Source organism: Anolis carolinensis, chromosome 3 (genome assembly GCF_035594765.1).
Source record: "Anolis carolinensis isolate JA03-04 chromosome 3, rAnoCar3.1.pri, whole genome shotgun sequence".
Taxonomy (NCBI): domain Eukaryota; kingdom Metazoa; phylum Chordata; class Lepidosauria; order Squamata; family Dactyloidae; genus Anolis; species Anolis carolinensis.
The window spans coordinates 102484911-102507482 of record NC_085843.1 but is presented as its reverse complement, the minus strand read 5'-3'; the positions used below and the strand labels follow the sequence as shown (position 1 = coordinate 102507482).

At 37.5% G+C, this 22572-nt stretch overlaps 1 protein-coding gene and 1 long non-coding RNA gene across 3 annotated transcripts in view; one reads left to right on the top strand and one right to left on the bottom strand.

Annotated features, from left to right (window-relative positions):
• LOC134298008 (uncharacterized) overlaps window positions 1-9223 on the bottom strand; it is a 69502-nt gene extending 60279 nt beyond the window's left edge. Inside the window, exon 1 of the long non-coding RNA XR_010004973.1 lies at window positions 9047-9223. This is a non-coding gene — a long non-coding RNA (uncharacterized LOC134298008). The remainder of the gene's footprint in view (window positions 1-9046) is intronic.
• clcn4 (chloride voltage-gated channel 4) overlaps window positions 1-16861 on the top strand; it is a 64514-nt gene extending 47653 nt beyond the window's left edge. For both annotated transcript variants that reach the window (XM_062977257.1, XM_003218815.4), the window contains exons 10-12: window positions 726-1124; window positions 7191-7407; window positions 11301-16861. In XM_062977257.1, the coding sequence (XP_062833327.1) occupies window positions 726-1124; window positions 7191-7407; window positions 11301-11391 (707 nt within the window). In that variant the 3' untranslated portion in view covers window positions 11392-16861. The remainder of the gene's footprint in view (window positions 1-725; window positions 1125-7190; window positions 7408-11300) is intronic.
• Window positions 16862-22572: the final 5711 nt, after the last annotated feature.

Sequence of the window (22572 nt, the reverse complement as noted above, 5' to 3'; positions counted from 1 at the left end):
TCTGATTTTTCTGCATATTTTTTAAGCACGTGCATGTCACAGCATATTCATCTGGATATTTAGCAGTGCTTATTTTTAAATAAGCACCGACATATTCAGTTTATGAAACAGACACTGTACATTTTTAAAATGCTGTTCATAAAGAAAAAACTATTTTCTATAAAAATCTGAATGATCCTATCTGAATTGAGATGTAAGACAGAGGGGCTAGAGCTCCCCTAAAACGTAGCCAAGAAAGCTGATCTATCCATCCTGGGATCATCAGGCATCTGTTCTCCCATCTATACCCTCAAAACTATTATCATTGATTTTTTTCAAATGCTCCCAAAAATTCTACTCGATTATTAAAATATAATATTTGTTGTTTGATTCAAATCTTTGTATGATAGCAAAAACTTTATTTCAGCAGTATTGAATATAGTTTTATTAAAGGTTTTTTATCTGCCCATGAAATAAGTAGATGTAGGTCTGCTTGAAAAGCAAGAAATGTTCCTTCTGTAGGAACACTTCTGGGATCCTGTAAAACAGTTGTTTCCTCCCCCATAAAACTCACAATAGCTAGTCCAAATTGGTAGTGATGGTGCGGGGTTTATGAAAAAATTTCGTGTCTGGCTCTGAAGTGAAAAATACAGCCCAACTGGAAACATGTGAGAAAGAAAAAAAAGATCATCAATATCTTCATATATGCCAAACAACTAATTGGAAGTTTTTCTTTCTCTTGGCAGGAGGAGTAACCAGAATGACAGTGTCTCTTGTCGTGATCATGTTTGAGTTAACGGGAGGACTAGAATACATTGTGCCGCTGATGGCTGCAGCTGTAACTAGCAAATGGGTCGCTGATGCTTTTGGTAAAGAAGGCATCTATGAGGCACACATCCATTTGAATGGCTATCCCTTTTTGGATGTGAAAGATGAATTTACTCACAGAACGCTGGCTACTGATGTTATGAGACCAAGGCGTGGAGAGGCTCCCCTTTCTGTCCTTACCCAAGATAGCATGACAGTGGAAGATGTGGAGACATTAATCAAGGAGACAGATTATAATGGCTTCCCAGTAGTGGTTTCTAAAGACTCTGAGCGTCTTATTGGGTTTGCACAAAGGAGGGAGTTGATTCTTGCAATAAGTGAGTAATAAGTCTATAGATAAATTCCTTCCTTCTGATTCAGATATATGGTTATTGTTATATATTTATAGCTAATCCAAACTGGTGTGTGTATGTTATATGTCTATGGTTATGGTTATTTTTGTAGGTAGCATAGAAGTATATGATATATTAAGAAGTTAATTGTGTATGAAACAAGTTTTAAAAAATCTCTAACCAAATGTACCATCTTGAATCCACATGCCTCTGTCTCGCTTTGAAGCTTTGCATTCAGAGTACGATTGATTTTTTTCAGAAATAACTGCACAGCATGGGTTTCTCCTGTGTTAACTGGTAGTAAGAAAGGTGTAGTGAAATATTTCAAGAACAGTCTAGATCAAAGAGAGAAATATATTCTCTGTATGAGCTTCTTTTCCTCTACGTTTTTCCACCCATTCAGGTACACATCTTTTTCTAATATGAGTCAGCCAAACAATTCTCAATAAGATTAATATGAACTGTGCCAAATGTATGGACAAAAAATGGTGGCATAAATGAGAACAAGCACATTGCAATTGCAGAACAGCATATTTATCATGGGATGACAGGACAAAAGTTAATAATGTTTCTGTAAATTGCAATAAATTTACAACATATGGGCTTGAAGGCTGGTTAGAAACATAGCTTTAGGCTTGGCAATTTGAATTATCCCAACATTCCAAGAGTGGAGTCTTCAGAGAAAAATAATGCAGCTGAAATACTGTATGTTGGAAATGGTTTCCTTGTTGATATTAAAACTCTGGCCAATAAGTGATGGATGTAAGCTCCAAAAGTAAAGATATTTATGCTGAAAATCCTCTCTCAAAAGCAGTAGCAAGATAAGTCAATTAGGGAGAAAAATCATTAACATTATTTAGATTTTGTTTCTGGACACAAAATATTTCTAAAGCACTAGCTGTGCCTGGCCACGCATTGCTGTGGCGAAGTCTGGTGGTATGGGAAATAAAGTATTGAGGAATTGGGGGTAGTTAAGATAAAGGGTAAACGTTTTCCCCTGACATTAAGTCCAGTCATGTCTGACTTTGGGGGTTGGTGCTCATCTCCATTTTTAAGCCGAAGAGCCAGCGTTGACCGTAGCCTCCTCGAAAGTCATGTGGTCAGCATGACTGCATGGAGTGTCATTATCTTCCCGCCGCAGAGGCACCTATTCATCTACTCTCATTTGTATGTTTTCGAACTTCTGGGTTGGGAGAAGGTGGGGCTAATAGTGGGGGCTGTGTTCGTCTGCGACCTTTGGGTCCAGAAGTTCAGCAGCTCAGCGGTTTAACACGCTGCGCCATCAGGGGAGATTATTTTCTCAAGGTTGTGAATATACAATATTTCTGATTGTTTTTTGTCTGTTGGAGGCAAGTATAAATGTTGGAATTAGGGAGAATGATTAGCATGTAATGGGCTTGCAGCTTTAAAGCCTGGCTGTTTTCTGGCTGAGGGAATTTTTTGTTGGGAGGTGTTAGCTGGCCCTGATTGTTTCCTGTCTGGAATTCCCTTGTTTTGAGAGTGGTGTTGTTTGTGATATTTTATGTGCTTCTATTGTGTATGGGTCTCAGAAAAGAGAGGATTTGCCAGACTTTGATGATGGGAATACTTTGTTGGGAGGTGTTAGCTGGCCCTGATTGTTTCCTGTGTGGCATGGCCCTGTTTTCAGATTGTTGTTCTTTATGTAGTGTTTTGATTTTAGAGATTGTATTGTTGTGTTTTATTATAGCAGAGTAATTTTTATATATTGATTTTATTGTTTTTGAATATTTGGAGCCAGATTGTATTCATTTTTACAGTTCACAGCAACATAATAATAATAATAATAATAATAATAATAATAATAATAATAATGAGTTTGGTAATACACACTGCTTCACTGCATTGTGAGCTTCCTTTCTGGAAGAATCCTTTCTTGGGAGGTGTTAGCTGGCTGTGATAGTTTGTTTTGTGGCATTCCCAATTTTCCTGATTTCAGAGTGTTATAAAAACAATAAGTTACTATTATTAGTTATTATTATATTGTTGAATGATTATCAATGTTCTAATAATTATTATTCCATTTGTGAATTATTATCACTGTAATAATAATAATAATAATAATAATAATAATAATAATAATAATAATTTACTCTTATTTTGAATTGTTAATACATTGTTGGATGATTATCAGTGTTATAATAATTATTATGACAGCCTTGAATGTTTATTATAGTTGTAATAATAACTTGTTATGATTAGTTATTATTGCATTGTTGAATGATTATTACTGTTATAATAACAATAATAAATTACTATTATTATTGGTTATTATTACATTCTTAAATGATGACCAGTTATTATTATATTCATAATAATTATTACTGATAGGGAAGGGAAAGGTGAGGGCGATAGGGCTTGAGAGGGAAAAAAGGGGGGCTGCTGAGGCATTGGAGGGGTTGTGATTTGTGGGTGAGAACAACAACAACCATAATAACAATAGAAAAGGGGGGGCTCAGCCTGGGCCAACTTGGGCCTTCCCTCGAGTTGTTTTGGGCGCCAACTTCCACCCTTCCTAGTCTGAGGCTCTTTACTTTTCCCCCCCGTCAGCCGTTTAACCGGGTGAGGGGGAAAAGGAAGGGGCCTGAGGCCGGGAAGGGCAGGGGTTGGCGCCCAAAACAACTGGAGGGGAGGTCCAGGCCTGCTCGAGGGCCATGCCCTCCTCTTCCCCCCTCACCTTGAAATCCTCAGAGAAGAACCCATGAAGAAGTCCTTGAGGCGGGCCAGGGTGCAGACGGCGCTGCGGAGGGCCCGGTAGGAGGAGGGCCGAGGCCGGGAGGAGGAGAGAGGGTGAGGCGGGGGGGGGGGGGTCCGCAGGGCCTTCCTCACGCTGAGGGGAGGGGAGGGGGCGGGAGGAGGGGGCCTGAACGGTGACCCTCCATGGGCCCTGAGGGGGGAGGAGATTGAGGGGGGGAGGGCAGAGAGGAATCCGCCTTCCTGCCTTCCTGCCTTCCTTCAGCCCAGGCCCAGCTCTGAGTGTTTGTGAGGCCTCCTGGGTGAGGATGATGTGTGTGTGCGCGCGCGGGAAGGGAGGAGAGGGCGGTGTGCACGCAGACGCACTTCGCCTGTTGCGGTTTTTGGGCTTTTGTTGGCCCTGTGATTGTGTTTGCCATCTAATTGTGCTGTATCTTACTGGAGCCGTGGATTATGGGTTGTGTTGTCAAATTTCAAGGTTGGGGGGGCCTGTAGTTTTCTTGTTTTGTGCGTCGCCCTGATGCCATTACTCTTTTATATATATAGATCTGTCAACATTGTTAAGTTTTCAACACATTGGAAAGGGAAGAAAAGGGAAAGTTAGGATTAAGGGCATAACCTTCTCTTGGTAACCCTCAGCAATAATTGTTCAGAAGATCACTATTCAATTGTTAAAATGGGAAGGTCATAACAATAACTATTTAAACTAGCCATTTTACACATTTCAAGATAGAGTTTCATAAAGAGGACTATTCAGAAGTTAAACAAGCGCTGTTGAAAAATATTTGAAGCCACTGAAGTAGTTCAGTTTATTTCTGAGAACCACATTGGAGGTTCTACACTAGAAGTAGACAGTGTGATTCTTGGGCCAGGGGCCTCCAAAACGGTTTTTCATTAACTATACAATTATTTAATAAAATATTTATACCTCTCCTTTTATCAGGGAGTTCGGTGTGGCTTACAAATAACTTTAAATCTGGCTAAACAGATTAAAAACAGTAATAAGATGAAAATATTATACACAATATGATTAGTTTAGAACAGATTTTTAAAATTAAGTTTTAACTTAGGGCATAAATGAACTGAGTATTGGTACCAGTCAGGCTTCCAGGGATAGAGCATTCTGCATTGAATTCCATCTTGTAAGAAAGGTGAAACAATGTTGTTTTATTCATTTGCACCCTACCCCCCCCCCCAAAAAAAATAATGGGACCCAAGGAGGCTAACAACATATTCAAAACAATATATACATCTGAATAAAAATATAAATATATTATAAAAATAATTAAACAGTCTGTAAATCAAAACATTCAACGTTAAAAATATGAAAATGCATTTGAAAAGTTGGAGTACCATTGCTGAGACGTCTTTCTGCCATGTACTTAATCCAGACGAGATAGATGTACTTTTGGTCAGTCGTAAAACAGATCTGGGAATAGGGAGTCAGCCTGTGATATATGGGGTCACACTCCCCATGAAAATGCAGATTCACAGTATGGGGGTACTTCTGGATTCGGCTCTGAACCTGGAGGTCCAGGTATCATTAGTTATCAGGAATGCTTTTACACAATTAAAGTTTGTGCTCCAACTGCGCCTGTTCCTGGAGAAGTCGGATTTAGCCACAGTGGTACATGCCTTGGTTACATACATGTTGAACTACAGGCAGTCCCCAAGTTACGAAAAAGATATGTTCTGTAGGTTTGTTCTTAAGTTGAATTTGTATGTAACTCCAGCCACACACACACACACATGCACACACTTCATATAGCATAGTGAAGGGCTAACACCCCTGTGGTGTTTGTTTTGTTGTCTGTGCCCGTGTTCAGAAGATTTCATCTCACCACTTTCTGTCCCTGTGACAACTGGCTTTTGGAAAAAAAATTGGCTTGTAGAAACAAGGACTGGTGATAAAGCTTCAGTTGAGACACATTTTCCCCATGATAACTTCCTGTGAGAGTTCTCTCACTTCCCCTTATCTCAGCCCCATTTGTTACAATGAGTCATTTGTAAGTCAGATGTTTGTAACTCTGGGACTGCCTATAATCTCATGTGGTCTATGTGGGGCTGCCTTTGAAAAGTGATCAGAAACTTCAGTTGGTCCAAAGAGCAGTAGCCAGACTGCTAACTGGGGCTGGCTACAGGGAGCGGACAGCTTATCCATTGCAACAGCTCCACTAGCTGCCAACATGTTTCCACACAGAATTCAAAGTGCTGGTTTTGACCTACAAAGCCCTATATGGCTCTGGTCCAGGTTATCTGAAAGACTATATCTCTTTCTATGAACCTGGTAGACATCTATGATCTACTGGGGAGGGCCTTCTCTCTGTACCACCACCCACTCAAGCGTGTTTGTTGGGAACACGGGAGAGAGCCTTTTTGGTGACTGCTCTCCCTCCCAAGAGAAACCAGGATGGCCCCATCCCTGCTGGCCTTCCGAAGGCAGGTTAAGATCTTCTTCTGCCAGCAGGCATTTGAGGAAGGGGAAGGGGCAGTCTTTGGGGAGGTTGGTGGGGGGAGGTATGCGCGTTTTAAAGGCTATTTTAAGTGTATTTAGTATATTTAATCTGTTATACATTAACCCACACTGTACTATATAATTGTTTTTTAACTTTTGTATTGTGCTTTTTAAACTATGACCAAAGTGTGGGATTGTTATCTGCCTTGAATCTCCATGAGGAGAAAGGTGAGGTATAACTAAAGTAAATAATAATAATAATAATAATAATAATAATAATAATAATAATAATAATATCCTGACATAGCATTATTTACCTTACTGGTGGAACATAGAGGAAACTCTTCCCACTAGAAGACTTTAATGCTCAGCCAGAAGCATATGAAGACAGATGCTCCCTCAAGTATCAAGATCAGAAGGCATTTAAGGCTTTTAAATGTCATCACAATTACTGTGAATTGAAACCAGTAATAGAACCTATGCATCCTATTCAACACAACGGTTTGTCCTAATCAAGAAGTAAGAGAAAAAAGAATTTGTGCAACAGTGGAATGCATTAGTTTGGTTTGGCTGTTACCTTCAATTGTACGTTTTATGTAAAGCAATAACTTACTTTAGTTTATAGTACTGCTATCAGCACCTTGAGCAACAGTGCAGTTTGGATGAATTTTGCATAATAATTTAGATGTTTATCACATTATCCTATTTCTATCAATTACTGGTTGCCCTACATTTTTGAACTTGTGACATTCACCACGTTTCCTCTATTAACTTTATAAAACTCTGGAATGTGCATTGTGTCACAGTACCAATGCTGATGTTCAGAACAGTTTAATATGATCTAGAAAGTAAACATCTCTCCTTCTCCTTTTTTTGGCACACAGAAAATGCAAGGCAACGCCAGGATGGTGTTGTCAGCAATTCTGTTATATATTTCACTGAAGAGCCTCCGGAAGTCCCTGCTAATAGCCCTCATCCACTGAAGCTCCGACGCATTCTCAATCTGAGTCCCTTTACTGTCACAGACCACACACCTATGGAAACAGTGGTAGATATTTTCCGAAAACTTGGACTCAGGCAGTGTCTTGTCACACGGAGTGGGTAAGTGGTTTGCTGTGCTCCCATAGAGACTAAAACAACCTCTAATCAGGATGCTGGTATACTACCGTGTATGGTCATTGGGTAAATTGGATTTTCATAGTATTTTCAATCAGGACTTGTTTTAGAGTCTACTGCAGACAATGTAGACCGATTCATATTACTTTGATTGATGAAATGATCTCTTTCTTGTTCCTTGGACAATAGCTAATTGCCTGAATAACAAAATAGACTGCTTGACCTTTCTTTAAATTGTCAACTTCATGCATACAGGTGCAAAGTTCTTAATTTTTAAGAAACAACCCACAGTTTTTCTTCCTTCATAGATGTTAGCCAGATTTGATATTTATTTGTAAAATGTAACCCCCACCCTTTCTGGGTGCTCTTTCTTATATAAACAGAAACACATCCCAAAGCACTCTGTCTGATAGCTTCTCTCCTGCTATCAGACATGATATAGCCAAAATCAAATGTTTTACTATTCCTGTTTCCAGTGGGATAGGTTTACATATGCATTTAGAATGTTTCCCACATACATTCCTTGGGCTTAATAGTGCTTGGCTTTGGCTGTTTCATGCCCATACAACTGCCTAATGTGAAGACCTATGAGATAAAAAGGAAATATGTTTAATATTTTACAGGCCAATCTACTTTCAGGAGAGAGTTGAAGGGAGACATAAGTTAGGACATACAGGGATGAAAGATGGCACACATTGTTCTGGAATGAGAGAGAAGATACGTGTTGTTCCTTATTGATATATTCTTAGGACGTGCTTTCCAAAATTATGCCATAGTTATGAATTAATCGATATGAAAGGGGCTACAGTGTTAGAATTAGATTTTGAACACAGACAATATTGGCTGAATTGGATTCAAGTTGGGAATGTTTTCAACATCAAAATATATGGGGAGAAATGGGTGAACAAACTTCAAGGATCTATTGTTCTCCTAATTTTGGGGATCCACCAACTTGAATCATATGCATAGGACTGCATATTTTGGACATATACTAACAATTAAAGAAAAGAATCAGCCCATAAATTTGAATCAGTATCAAAATGAAGCCCCTGTGCCCTTAATGCCACTCCCGTTTTTCCACCAACCTAACACAGAAGTGGGTAGCTTTCATTTGTTATTGTTAAGGAGCCAGAAACAGTTTTAGATCTGTGGCAGATCTGTGTCCAGCCTTCTGTCGCCTGATCTCTTCTATCTTCTGACCAGAAGCCTCATGAGATACTTTGTTCCCATATCATAAGGTACTCCAGGAAGATATGGCCATTGTACTGACACATCAAGTGCGTTGATCTTTGCATGATCAACCCATTGGGTGCTCTCTCCTCACATTCATTCATCCCCCCCTTTTTTTTGAAGAGTAATCATTTACCTTTCACCTCTAAGTGATCAGACACCAGCATGTCGTTCCTGATTTCCTGATCTCTTTGATTATGACAGGGAACAAGGAAAGGCTGATGTATTATTTATAAACAAGTTGACAAATGTTATTTTTAATCAGAGTTTTTTTTTAAAATGTCTTCCCCTTCTTTCAAATTCATGGTCATGCAATTTTGTTTTTAACCCACAGATCTGAGGGTTCATAATGCATGCAATGAAACTTCAAAGAGTAAAATATGTATTCACTTACTAATGCAGAAGTCTGTATTTTGCTGCTGGGAAGGAGTGCCATCCAACTGTCATTGTTAGCAAATGTTTTGCTTGTGTTGTGAGCTTCTAGTTAAATTTAAATGCGCCTAAAGTACTTATAAAAATCCTGAAGTGAATGACACATGAAGGGAATTAACCAGCTGCAGTTTATTTTTCTACAAACTCAAAGTGCTTATGACTTGGGAGTCTGCAGGAAGGTGAGGAATTAAAAATAAGAGACAGAAGCTAACTCAAGTGAAACAGTGACCTTGTGAGGAATGCAGAGTATGTCCCTCAGAAGCTCAAATTGGATTCTAAACAGACTGAAGGCACGATTCAGGCCAAGCTTCAGTGGTGTAACCACCAAAGTATCTTGTTAGAAAGAATATTTTCAAGGTTGGGTGCTTTCAGTGCTTATTTCACAGTTGAAGTGGAAAGCAGGATGGTATTAAAGAGTCATATCTTAATCTAATAGTGTATACTTCTCTGATACCATGGAAACACTCTGGCTGTTGAGGGATTCTTGAAGTTTTCAACTTAAAACTGTCAATGTTTTTGAACTTTTCTTATCTAGAACCAGACTCTTATCTATTTTTTGAGCTGCCAGGGAAGCCAAAAACCAGCCCTAAATTAAAAACATACATACATACATACATACATACATACATGCACCAACACAAACACACACATCCACATATCATTACTCAGAACAAAATTTATGCTTAACACTGTGAGATATTTAGAATATCAATGAATGATGATAGAAGTTTAAAAAATACCAGCCCCATAATTAGTTGAGTTATAAGGAATTGCAGCCAAAAAGTAGCTCCCATGTGATGAAACATGCATACTTGTTTAATGTCTACCAGCAAATTAGGACAAGTGACATAGCTCATCCATAGCAGAACCTGGACCACAGCTCAATTTGTCCCCATCTCCATACACACCACCTGGTCTCGAAAAAGGAAACAGCTTATTTGAAGTAGAGGCAGGATAGGAGAGCAGGCAGTGGGGGTTTTAGCATCAGATAGGAGAGTCAGATAAAGTTCTTCTCCTTTTACTACTTATCTAACTTGGATTTACAGTTTAGTCTCTATGGTCCCAAGCACAAAATGATGCTGTGAGCATGGAAATGCTGGAAGCATCTTCTGTAGTTTTAAAAGAATCAATGGGGGAGATGCATAAGCCTATGGCGTCTTTTGGACATTGAAAGAGATCCTGTCTTCCAGACTTTCCCCCCTTAAAATAAATTTCATTGTGTCATAAGTAATACATGCTAGGGTTTGTTTTTCCAGTGCCAGTGAATGCAGAATAAAACTAAGTCTTGTTGTGATCATACTGTCAAGGGAGGCATGTAAAGTTGCTTATTAAGATGATTTTAATCCTTTTCAAATTGCTGGGTAGTGTATCATACATAATTGTAGTATAACCGGAGCAATACAGAAACAATACAATCAGTAAATACCAATAAAACATCCATTTACAACAGATTTTAAAGCAATTTTCCTTTGTCCCTAAAAAAGACTATAAAGTGGCCATTAAGCGGGCTTTGGTACCACAGCTAGAAAATCATTTTCAATACATTAATCTGATAAAGGAAGCACTTAGTGGCAATCTAGGTGGCCATATTTACAAACATGTTTGTTCTGTTTGACATCCTAAAAAAACCTAAAATAGATAATAGGATAACTGGACAAGAAAATTGGATGAATTACTAAGCAAGGAGATGTACAATTCAGTTGGCTTTAAAAATATTTCATTTAAAATGACCCATAAGTACTCGGGTCACAGTTTGCAGACTTTAAGCTACAATTGTATTAGTCTTCTACAGCATGGCTTTGGCCAGGAGGACCCAATTTGTTCCTATAAATGGTTTTGAAGAGATGACATCAAATGGCAAAAGTCACTTCCTATCCAAGAGCCAACCTTGACTGACAGTGTTCAGAAATGCGATTAGAGGAAATGTGGTATGTTTTTATTTTTTATTTTTGCAAAGATGAAGGGAAAAGGCTAAAATGACAGCACAGTGATTATAATAACAAATGTACTGTGCTGAACTTTCTGAAGCAACGTATATATTCATTAGTGGGAATATGACTCTAAAATTCCAGTTTCTTGGTTGTTAGAAGAGATGAGGAGAGCTCCTTTTAAAGATTATTCCTTTCTTTGTAATAAAGTTCTGCCTGGAGCAGAACTTGAAAAATAGATGAGACAGACTGATTGATGACCTTTTCTTTCCTTCCCTTCTTCTCCAGGAGGCTTCTGGGCATTATAACCAAAAAGGACGTGTTAAGGCACATGGCTCAAATGGCAAATCAAGATCCTGAATCCATCATGTTTAACTAGACTGGTCTCAGAGGATAGGCAAGAAACTTTGGAGGGATCTTTTCTGGACTAATAGAAGAGGATTTTGTACAGTACTCCATTTGTTTTTTGCAGAAAAGCAGAGATTTACATAAATAGAACCATATCAAGGACATAACCAAAGGAAAATTGTGAGAGAATGCAACAATACAGTCAAGTTGAACAGAAGAGTGAAGAATTAAGCAGCAGATGTGAAATCATTTCTCTTGAGTGAGGCTTTTGTCTATGTATTACTTTTGACACAGACAATTGGTAATTTTTCCATCTCCCCATCCTCGTGCTCAATTTGTGGTAGCATTAAGCAGCAACTTGTTCCTGAATTAGGGGTATTGCCACATTGTTATTTTCTTTCCATGGGCCACTGGAAAACTGATAAGGAAGAGCAACTTCACCACGTGACAGCCCAGAATAAAACTGATATTGTTTGGAGAGCAGGAAACACATAAAGGGGATTGAACCCAACAAAGGTATATCTATACTGAGCAGGTTAATTGCCTGCTTGGCTGGTGCATGCATAGATGTAGAAAGGTTTGTGTAAACTAAGACCGGAAGCATGAGGGAATCATCACGAACTTGATCAGAAGACATGGGAAAACAGGAAACATATTTATAAATACAGTTCAATATCAAGTGTAAACATTTGTGTTCAAAACTGCTGGTTACCAACCATGTTTTTGTGAGTTCACGTTTATTTATTTACTGGATTATGGCTAAAATATTTTAAAGACGTATATGGTTTTTTGAAGAAATATGTTGCTTTTGACTATTTTTGTAGACATTAAGAGACAACGTAGAATCAAAGCTGTGTGTCAGTTAACTTCCATATTGGGAAAAGTTGTATTTTTGCTTTTGGATGTTCAGTTTGTCTAACTGAAATTCTCAAGATCGTTTTTCACATGCTGTGATTTATGCCATTTTTTCATGGTGAACATTTCTTTTTAATGTGACTCTCACTGTGGTAAGATCTGAATTGCACTGGAGATTTATTGCATGGTATCACAGTGACTATTTACAAATGACTTGTAAAAGATGAACCATGGCCACATTATTTTGTGAAAAATGACCTTGAGTAGTATTGCACATCAGCTTGAGTTTTTTCCCCATACCCTTACTAATGTGCAGCAAAGTACTAGTGTTTATTCCTTCTCTATGCAAGTGTTGCATTATATTTGGTTTCATGTTGAATGTGTTTTACAGTATAAAACACTGCATAAATCACATTTTCTGTAGGTTGGATGCACTATTGTATTAATTCTTGATAATTTCTATTCCACTAGTTGGAAACGGTTTGCACTTACTTGAAAGTCCTCTGACACTAATACGAAAAATGTGATACTTATGCTTAAGCAAGAGATAATCTTTTATTGCTTCTACTAGGGACAAGAGTTGTATGAGAATCTAGTGTCTCTATAGAAAGAAGGTTTTTTTAATTATTTATTTCATTCGGTTCTTATAATTTATATATTTATAGAAGAATATGAGACAAAAAGATATGCTCAGGTATAACTCCCTTGTGCTTGAGATAATAGAAGCACTTGGAGATATTAGGCAGCTTTGCAAATTACTAATATAGAACCATTTGGGTTTAAATGGAGTCCCAATATAATTGATACATACTCCAGGTTAAAAAGTTTGTGGATGAACTTGCTTGCTGGTGCATTTATATGCTATTTGTTGCCATTGTGAATGAGCTGCATACTGTGCCAAACGATTACAGCAATATCCATAACATTTGTGCATGGTAGTCATGAAGATCATCTTCAGGACACATAAGCCCAAAATATTCAGTCAGTAGTTCTTTTTGTTGATTTTTAGAATTGGGCCCCCTTCCCCTGCATGAAACACAAGATTTTCCACTACCTTGATAATATAGTCACTATCAGCAGGGTTGTGTCTTCTTCCTAGTTTACAACATTACAGCTAAATGGAAGTTATCTGTAATGGCAATGCCCCTGTCCCTTGGGATTATTAAAAATGGGCTAACCCTCTTCCATGGGGTATAAATGATCCTGTGGAAGTTGGAAAGAGGTGGTTTTCATGGCTATGCCATGATTCAACCATTCCCATAATATTATTTTAACTGTAACTCCATTTTATACCCTTTCATTTCCCCAAGTAAAATTTTCCGAAAGCCAGACAGATCATTCTGTATCGCATGCAGGACTGAATATAATTAAATAATAACATATGGCATAATAGCTCCAAACATTAAGTACAGGAAGAGGAAATTTGTAGCTGAAATTAATCTGATAAACGCTCCAAAGGCAGCTTGTGGGAGTGAAGTATGATATAATAATCAAGAAAATGTTGATATGTAGATTCCTTTAAAAGTTTTCATTTTGAACCAGTTATTATATTACAAAAAAGCACAATATCAGTGATTTATTTACATATATTTATATTCTTGCCAGTTTAGAAGGGCCCCTAGAATAGCTATGAAGGAAGCATTAGATATTTGGATTTCATGTGTTTTTATGCTATTATACTATTGTCAAATTTGAAAGTAAATTTGGCTTCTTAATTTTTCTGTATGGTGAGAAATTATTACAGTATCATCATATTTCCATGTTGCTCTTCTAGATGGGAAGCCCAGATTGATTACATTCTCATTTTTTTTTAGCCCCAAGATAGGTTCAGCACCACGAACAGCTCATTTGATGTTCAGGATAAAACATGGAGTGAACTCACCACTCCCATGCTATTGCTTAAACATATTTTTCCCACTTCTGAATTCTGCACATATAAAGTTGGGATACTGAAGTGTTAATGTGCTCAGCTCCTGGCCCTTATTTGGCACCCTTCCCCTACTCTTCCTGACTTCTGATGGGGAGGGGAATCAGCTGATTTTCAGTGCATTTATCATGAAAGCACAAAACATCACAAAAACATAGTAGTTCGCACTTCTCTGAAAACCTAAATTAGACATGATGTAATATATTAATGGTCATACCAAAACAGGTACACTAGGTGCCTATAGGGGAAATGACCCTCACTTCTCACATAGTTGTCTGACTCTAACATAAAAGAAGGTTATTTATGATTCTAGTTATCAATTTACACCATCATCATTATCTCATTAATTTCATTTCTTACCCACCTGTTTCCATGGTTCGAGGCAGGGTACAACATAGATTAAAATACAATACATAACTAAAAAGATATAATATCATTTAAAACATAGAAATATTAGATTAAAAATTTATAAACCTAGGATTAATACACAAACCATTATACATTAAAATGATCCATACATATAAACATGTCAATTTAAAACTCATAGTTTAAAACTGTGTTGGACTGCTGGTAAAGCTTACACATACTAGACAGATTTTTGAGATGTGCTCGTTAAGAAAAAGTTGTGCATTTATTTGATTCCTAACGTGAGTTAACATATCTTTGAAGCTGAAAGAGCTCTACATTATAGAAAAGATCATATTATTATTTTATTTATAATTGCTGAGAAATAAAAATTAAAATGGCTAATACAAAAAGAAGAAACTGCCCTCCCACCCCGCAATAGCAGTTGGAGTGTATATTGGAAGTCTTATGTTTTACAATTTCTCAGCCACTAAATTTCACAGAGTAATAACTAATTATTTCCTCTGTAAATTTATATATAAGTTGTGTTCTGGGTGCAAAAAATATAGATCTTCTCTCTATATGTACCATATTTGACATCTGTGGAGGAAAATGAACAGAGTCATATTTGGGACACAGGTTTAATCCACTGTTGACTCCAGTAAGGAAGAAAGTTTAATAGAAATAGAAGTTTTAAGAAAGATGGTTTATCATCCTTTGGCCTGTAGTGAATGTTACTTTTTTCATGGACAGAATACTTATCTGATTACAACATTGAAATAAGCATTATGTATTTGAAATTTGGATTTCAAATGTATTTGGAGCCCTCAGTGGTGCAGCAGGGCTGAGCTGCTGAACTTGCTGACCGAAAGGTTGGCAGTTCAGATCTGAGGAGTGTGGTGAGCTCCCATTGTTAGCTCCAGTTTCTGCCAACCTAGCAGTTTGAAAACATGCAAATGTGAGTAGATCAATAAGTACCACTCTGGCAGGAAGGTAATGGCACGCCATGCAGTCATGCTGACCACAGCATGTCTACAGACAACGCTGGCTCTTCGGCTTAGAAATGGAAATGAGCATCAACCCCCAGAGTCGGACACAACCAGACTTAATGTCAGGGGAAAAGCTTTACCTTTAACTATTTGAAATATATGGAATTTTCCAGCCTTTCATATTCTGGATGAGAAGCTTAAATATAAAATTGTCAGACATATATTGAAATAAAGTATTTTTGTTTGACATATAATCAAATGGAACATTTGACATAAATGTTCATAAAGGAGATTTCTTTTGAGATGGGAGAAATTGGATCTAAAATATGAGACAAAAATAATATCTGGATTTATAATATAGCCTTTATTTAATTGTTAGTAATACTAGAGCAGATTCATTGACTCATTAGTGTTGACTTGCCAAATTGGCATTGACTCACTATGTCTACTTTAATGGTGGTGAACAGTTGGATTTAGGCATCTGATTTATTTACCAAGGAACAAATGAATATGTTTGGGTTTTTGGGGGGTGATTTATCTTGCAAATAGGAATAATATTTTATTGGTTCACACATGGGGTATAATTCAGATGCTTGTCCATCTAGTGGCTTTTCCTGCTTCAGACATTGCCTCACACAGACAAAATATGGAAATGCCAAAAGCATGAATGAAACTTACATCTATGCTCCTACCACCATAATTTTTGCATGTAAACATAAGATTGACTGCTACGTGACCCTTAAAATTGTTAACATTAGACATGCAGTTCAGTGGAATATTTGGAAAGGTTAAGAAAATCCTTTTAAAGAAGTTCTTTCCACAGTTACCAACTAGTGTTTCTTTTTAAATGTTATATTATTCCAAAGCAGACCTCAGAGTTATTGGAAGGACTCCAGAAGATAGAAATCAAAACTTTTTTCCAGTATATTTAATTGATTCAGTAGAGAGAAAAAAACATTTTTCACTGAATGTGGTTAACTTAAGAACGAGGTTGGTCCAATAAAAGTGTAATATTTATTTTATGCCAATACAATGCATTAAATGATTTTTAATCTATGGAAATTAGATGATGTCATACCAGACGGGTGAATAAACATTTGATAACAACTGACAAAACAAAAACCTAGTGTGAAGTTTTATGTTGTGCATATGTTTTGGATGTGTAACTTAGAAAGTGTAAGATTTTATTTTTGGGTGATGTAACAGACTGCACAGGCATGAATTACTTAACACCCAGATTTGTTTAATAAGAAATATAATTACATAATAAATGTTATGCATTTTTTTAGAAAAAAATGTGAAAAGCAACCCCAAATTCATAAAGTTAAAAAGAACAACTTTTTCAGGAATTCTTTTAAAAAATAAAAATCTCCTTTTGAAAATAATGAATTTGATGCTAGTTACTGTGAGTGCAGCACATGGAAGGATCTTCATTGACTCATGAGCATGTTTCCTCACCAAATGGGTGCAAAGAAACTGGGTGCATCAGACTTTTATGAGGAATGGGAACTTCAGCATCTATTTTGCATTTCAGCCCATGTTTCTGTCTCTTTTGTGGAGAAATACTAACTCGGGGTAGAGGTTTGGAAAGAGCATGTGGATTATAACTATGTACATGTTTGTTGTATGTCTTTTGGGCTGTGTGGCCATGTTCCAGAAGCATTCTCTCCTGACATTTCGCCCACATCTATGGCAGGCATCCTCAGAGGTTGTGAGGTATGGATAAACTAAGTAAGTTTAGTTTATCTATACCTCATAACCTCTGAGGATGCCTGCCATAGATGTGGGTGAAACGTCAGGAGAGAATGCTTCTGGAACATGGCCACACAGCCCGAAAGACATACAACAACCCTGTAATCCCGGCCATGAAAGCCTTCGACAACACTATGTACATGTTTCTAATAACTGCATCTTCTGGTAATTGCTCCTGGTATGGCCCGGATCAAGTCTTGCTTCTTCCTTAGAAACCATATCCTAAACCAAGACCCTATGACAGTGGTTCTCAACCTGTCAGTTCCTAGGTGTTTTGGCCTATAACTCACAGAAATCCCAGCCAGTTTACCAGCTATTAGGATTTCTGGGTGTTGAAGCACTGATGAGAAGACATAAATGCTTATAATGTCTTCCAGATCAGGCTGCATGCAGAAGTATGAAGTGAATTGTGATTTTAACTAGGAGTGATCTATGTGTACCTTCCTAACACATGGTAAACACATTAATAACTACTGCAACTGATTCCCTATTTAGTAAGATGCCTATGTCTTCCTCTATCCCATTGCACATAGTAAAAACTAATAATTAACTTGGCAGTATGTATTTCCTTAATTTTTTTGATACTGGGACACTCATGCCAACAACTGAAACTAGTTGAAACTCAATAATGCTTCTAGCATGTGCTACAGGACTTCATATCTTTCTACTATAAATGTTTGCTTTGAGCAAAGGGTGGCCATACCAATCCAGCTTTCAGAAACTCCTGACTTCTGCTCATTACTATTGATTTTCATATTTGCGTGACCAGACACAGTGAAGACATCTGCCCTTGTGCTTTGCTACTTTGCTGCTGAATATGCATGCCCAGGGTGGAACACATCTCACCACGTTAGAACCGTGGACGTGGCTCTTAATGAGACATGCCACATTATTACAGGATGTCTACGTCCCACACCACTGGAGAAATTATACTGCTTAGCCAGTGTTGCACCACCTGACGTCTGCCAGGAAGTAGCAGCCAATAATAAAAGGACCAAGGCAGTGACATTTCTGGCCCATCCCCTGTTCAGATATTAGTCAGCATGCCAACGCCTTAAATCAAGAAATAGTTTTCCAAGAGCTGCAGAGATACTCTACAAGCGAGAGTACAAAAGTAGCATGCTAAACCCTGGAATCTCAATCCATGATTGATAGCGCATGAGAGATTCCCTCCTGGGCAAACAGATGACTGAGTGACTTGGAAGGTGCCAAATAGACTGCACTTTGGCATCACGAGATGCAGAGCCAACCTTAAGAAATGGGGCCACAAAGTAGAGTTCACGACATGCGAGTGTAGAGAAGAGCAAACCACAGACCACCTATTACAATGTAGTCTGAACCCTGCCACATGTACAAGGGACGACCTTCTTATAGCAACACCAGAAGCACCCCAAGTGGCCAGCTACTAGTCAAAGGACATTTAGTATAATGCCAAGTTTTTAACTTTGTATGTGTTTTTAAATACATTACAACTGTACCCTCGGTTTGCTTCTGAAATGATAAATAAAATCTTTGTGTAAGAGGGTAGTCTCCACCCCCACCCCCCGCCCAAACCAAAGAAGTTTTTTTTCAGATTCTTAACTGCTAGTGTACATGTACTTATTTCCCTAACAATCCAAATGAAGGAACAAGAATATGATTGCAACATCTCTGAGATCCATAATGTCTTTAGTTCTGAATGTTGAGTGTATTAACAACAAATATAAAAACCATTCTATGTGGAGTGGGGATTAATATATAATTTTTACATTTGTTTACTTGTCCTTCCTTATACTTCTATTCCCCTTAACCCCATCTGTGCCACCCTAACCTCTTTGGGAGTTCACAAAGTCCAGCCATGACTAAAAGCAAATAAAGGCAGAGAAGCAATCATATAGCACTTTCAGTCCTTTCTGGACTGGAAGTGGTTAACACAGTAGCTTTTCAAGGCATTCTTGTCAATGGCTGTATTTCACCATGGGGGAGAAAAAGAAATTCTGAAGAAGGAAATAATGTTTGCAGAGAAAGACAGCACCTTGCAGGGGATTTCCAAGAAATCTCTGGCTTGCATGGCACATATGTAGAATTTATGCATGATCCATCCTTTGTTATGGAAACACATATTTTAAAGATTAAGTAGCCCGTCTTAATCCAAACAGAGTTGGTTAAAAGCTTGGGGGATGGTTGGGCGGGGGTGGATGGGGAAGAATGCAAACCATGTCATCCCTCTGGATGATTAATAAAGATGCAGTCCGCTCCTGTAAGGCTGATGGACAATCACAATTGTCCAAATGCCCATGACACTCTACAGAGGCATCTCATGTTTATGTTGTTTTCTGGCAAATTGCTTTAGAAGGAATGTGTCTCCATAGAACATCATGGCGGGATTCAAAATTCTGAGCAGATTGGAATCACATTATAGGGTCGGAGCAATATTACTTGTTTTCTGAAGTATTTCACATTTTGCAATGGAGGTAATAAAAAGGTAGCACTCCTGGAACTGCCAAACCAGATGAGACTACTGGACCAAGAACAATGCAATATTGCTTGGATAAGAGAACCAAATATCCTCTGGTTATAAGATAGCAGGATGCATTTATCTGCTTTAAAAATCCTATTACTCATCCAGTATATTCATATATCCATCCATGTTTCTGTACAAATCATGACATCTTTGAAGGAAGCAGGGCAGTAGGAAAAGAGGAATACAGCATTCTTGAGGCCGGAAGGGCTATTGCTTCTTTGTTTGAGTCTATGCATCTAAAGATCTCTCATTCTTAGGGATGCCATAAGTTGAAGCTGACTTGATGACAGTAAACACCAACAAAGATTCATTTGAATAACACAATGTCAATCATAATTTTATTGTAACTAGCAAATAGCCACTATGCAAATACCTATATCACAAACATCTCATTTCCATGCAAGCATAGAGGCAAAACCAAGAATGTATATTTTCTAAAAATTACATATTTGTTACAATCTCCCAAAAGAAAGCATAGTTTTGACCACTCTGGCACTCTAGTCAACAATGGGAAGATGTATATTTCCCTAACATCAGAATAATCACTACACTCCAAAGCAATAAGGGCAATATTCCCCACAATTAAGGAGTTTAAAAAGCAGACCTGGACGTTCCTAGTAACTTATGTTAGGAGAAGGACATTTCGCTTTTCCCATGCAAAAGCCAATGTCATTTTAATTGAAGGCAGATCAACCAGATACTTTGGAAAATTAAAGGAGGATGTAATTTATTTGACAAACAGCTTGCTATATCAGACATTTAGGAGCTCAGTTCAATATCTTTAAAGCATAATAGGAAAGTTATCTTTCTCTATCATAACCCAAGACCAGTATGAAAAGGACTAAAAACTTCATGTTTGTAATAATATAGAGAATCTTTTGTTTCCAGGCAGTAAGAACCATTACCTCCACAACAGATAACATAAATTTTGATGTCTGCTTTTAAACATCACCGTAAACCAGTAGGCCAGAGCAAACTTAATAGCTTCAGTTTTTACCAGTCTTAGTCCCAGTTCAATATGAAATATTGATATTGTAGCAGAAATGGACAGAGAGAAGTCTTAGTAAAAGTATTTTGGGCTTTCTCTATAGGATCTGATTTGGCTACGGTTCATATTGGGGACCATATCACAATTGTGTTAGCATCGTAACTCAATATAAATCTAAAGCTGATTAAACTATTTTATGTGATGAAAACACAATATACCACTGAGAATCTTATCAGCCCACAAAGCATTAGGGTGCACTTGTAGAGACCAGATCCCTATTTGTTAAAATATAACCCCAAAATATTCAAAGGATGAGACTTGTTCTAAACTGTTTCCATCCATATCCCAGTTATAAACGTGCTTAGATTAATGAAATATCAATACCTTAATATTACTATAATTTACTATAATTTATTTTGGCAATAATAAAACTGCCTGAACACTCTATTCCTCCTCAAACGTGAGATATTAGAATAAACAGCATGAAAGGGTATCGAGATGCTATTTTGTCCCACTTTGACTGGCAAATAACAATTACTCTTTGGAAACTTTACAATATCATTTTTAAAAATTAAAAAGAAGAACATTAAGCAGTCTTGCTTGACACTTTTTGTAATAGTAATCATGCTGGATAATTTCCCCTCCATGCCTATTCTGTTTATAAATGGTATTTCTGAGTACAATTTGATAATTGTGGATCAATCCCAAAACTTTTTGCTTGGTTCACAGGTGATTCCGAGAGATGGAATTGAACACATATTTTAAATTAGCAAAAGCATCACAAATCTTTTTGGAGTGTACAAACAAATATTTACCTATTTTGTGCTTAAGTATGAAACAAAGGATAAGGATTGATTGCTCAGTACAAATACCAGCTAGCTCTGGTGCAAGGATTTTCCTCTGCTCAGTCCTCCAGTTTTTCCAAGAGATGTCTGGCATAGATTTTCCTGAAACATCCAGTAGGATGATAGGTCTGTTATTAGATGGATCATCCATGGGACCTTTTTTTTATAGATGGGAACCACCATGGCTGGGATCCAGCTATGGGGAAAGATGCCCATTTCATCAATGAAGACATTGGGATTTTTTTTTTTTAAAAAAAAAAGTGCTCACCAGTATGGAAAAGAGATAAACAGTTCTGTGGTGAGGCCATTTCCCCCAGAAGCCTACCTATTTCGTAACCTGAAGTTCATGTTCTGGAATGTTCTTTACTAAGCTAATTCCAATCAGGGACCTATTTAAAATAAGGGACATAAATTGGGACCAATCCTTGATTGCTCAGATCATTTAACACCCATTTAAAGTGACTTTTATTGAAGAGTATATATTCCTCAAGTGTTCGTCTCACTTTAGTCTATCATATCGAAGCCAAAAACTTTCTAGATTTTTGTGTAAGATGGCCAAGCCCATGTTCCGCCTTTGTGTATAAGTTCTTTTCTTTTGATTAATTGATTTCTTATCAGATCTTTGTAGCTCATAACAGTAAGGAGGAATTAATACTAAGGGAATTGCTATCATGGTAGTAGTTCAATATTTTTGTCATCTATCTTTTTGACCTTTTACACTCCTCTTCAAACTAAGTATTTTCCCAATTGGAGTCATATTTCTTGGAAGCAGAGAGTGTTTTTAAAACTAAAGGCTTAAATCAATCCATCAGTTGCTGGAATAGTGAGATAGCTAAGCTTATATCAGCAGTCTATGTTATCTCGCCCCTTAGTTTCACAAAATCCCCCAGATATAATTTTGATTCCAAGTCTGAATGCAATACACGATTCCATGTAATCCTCCTATCTACAGTCAATATCACTGTTCAAGGTTCATTCAGTATTAAGGAGGGAGGGGATCAGGCCATT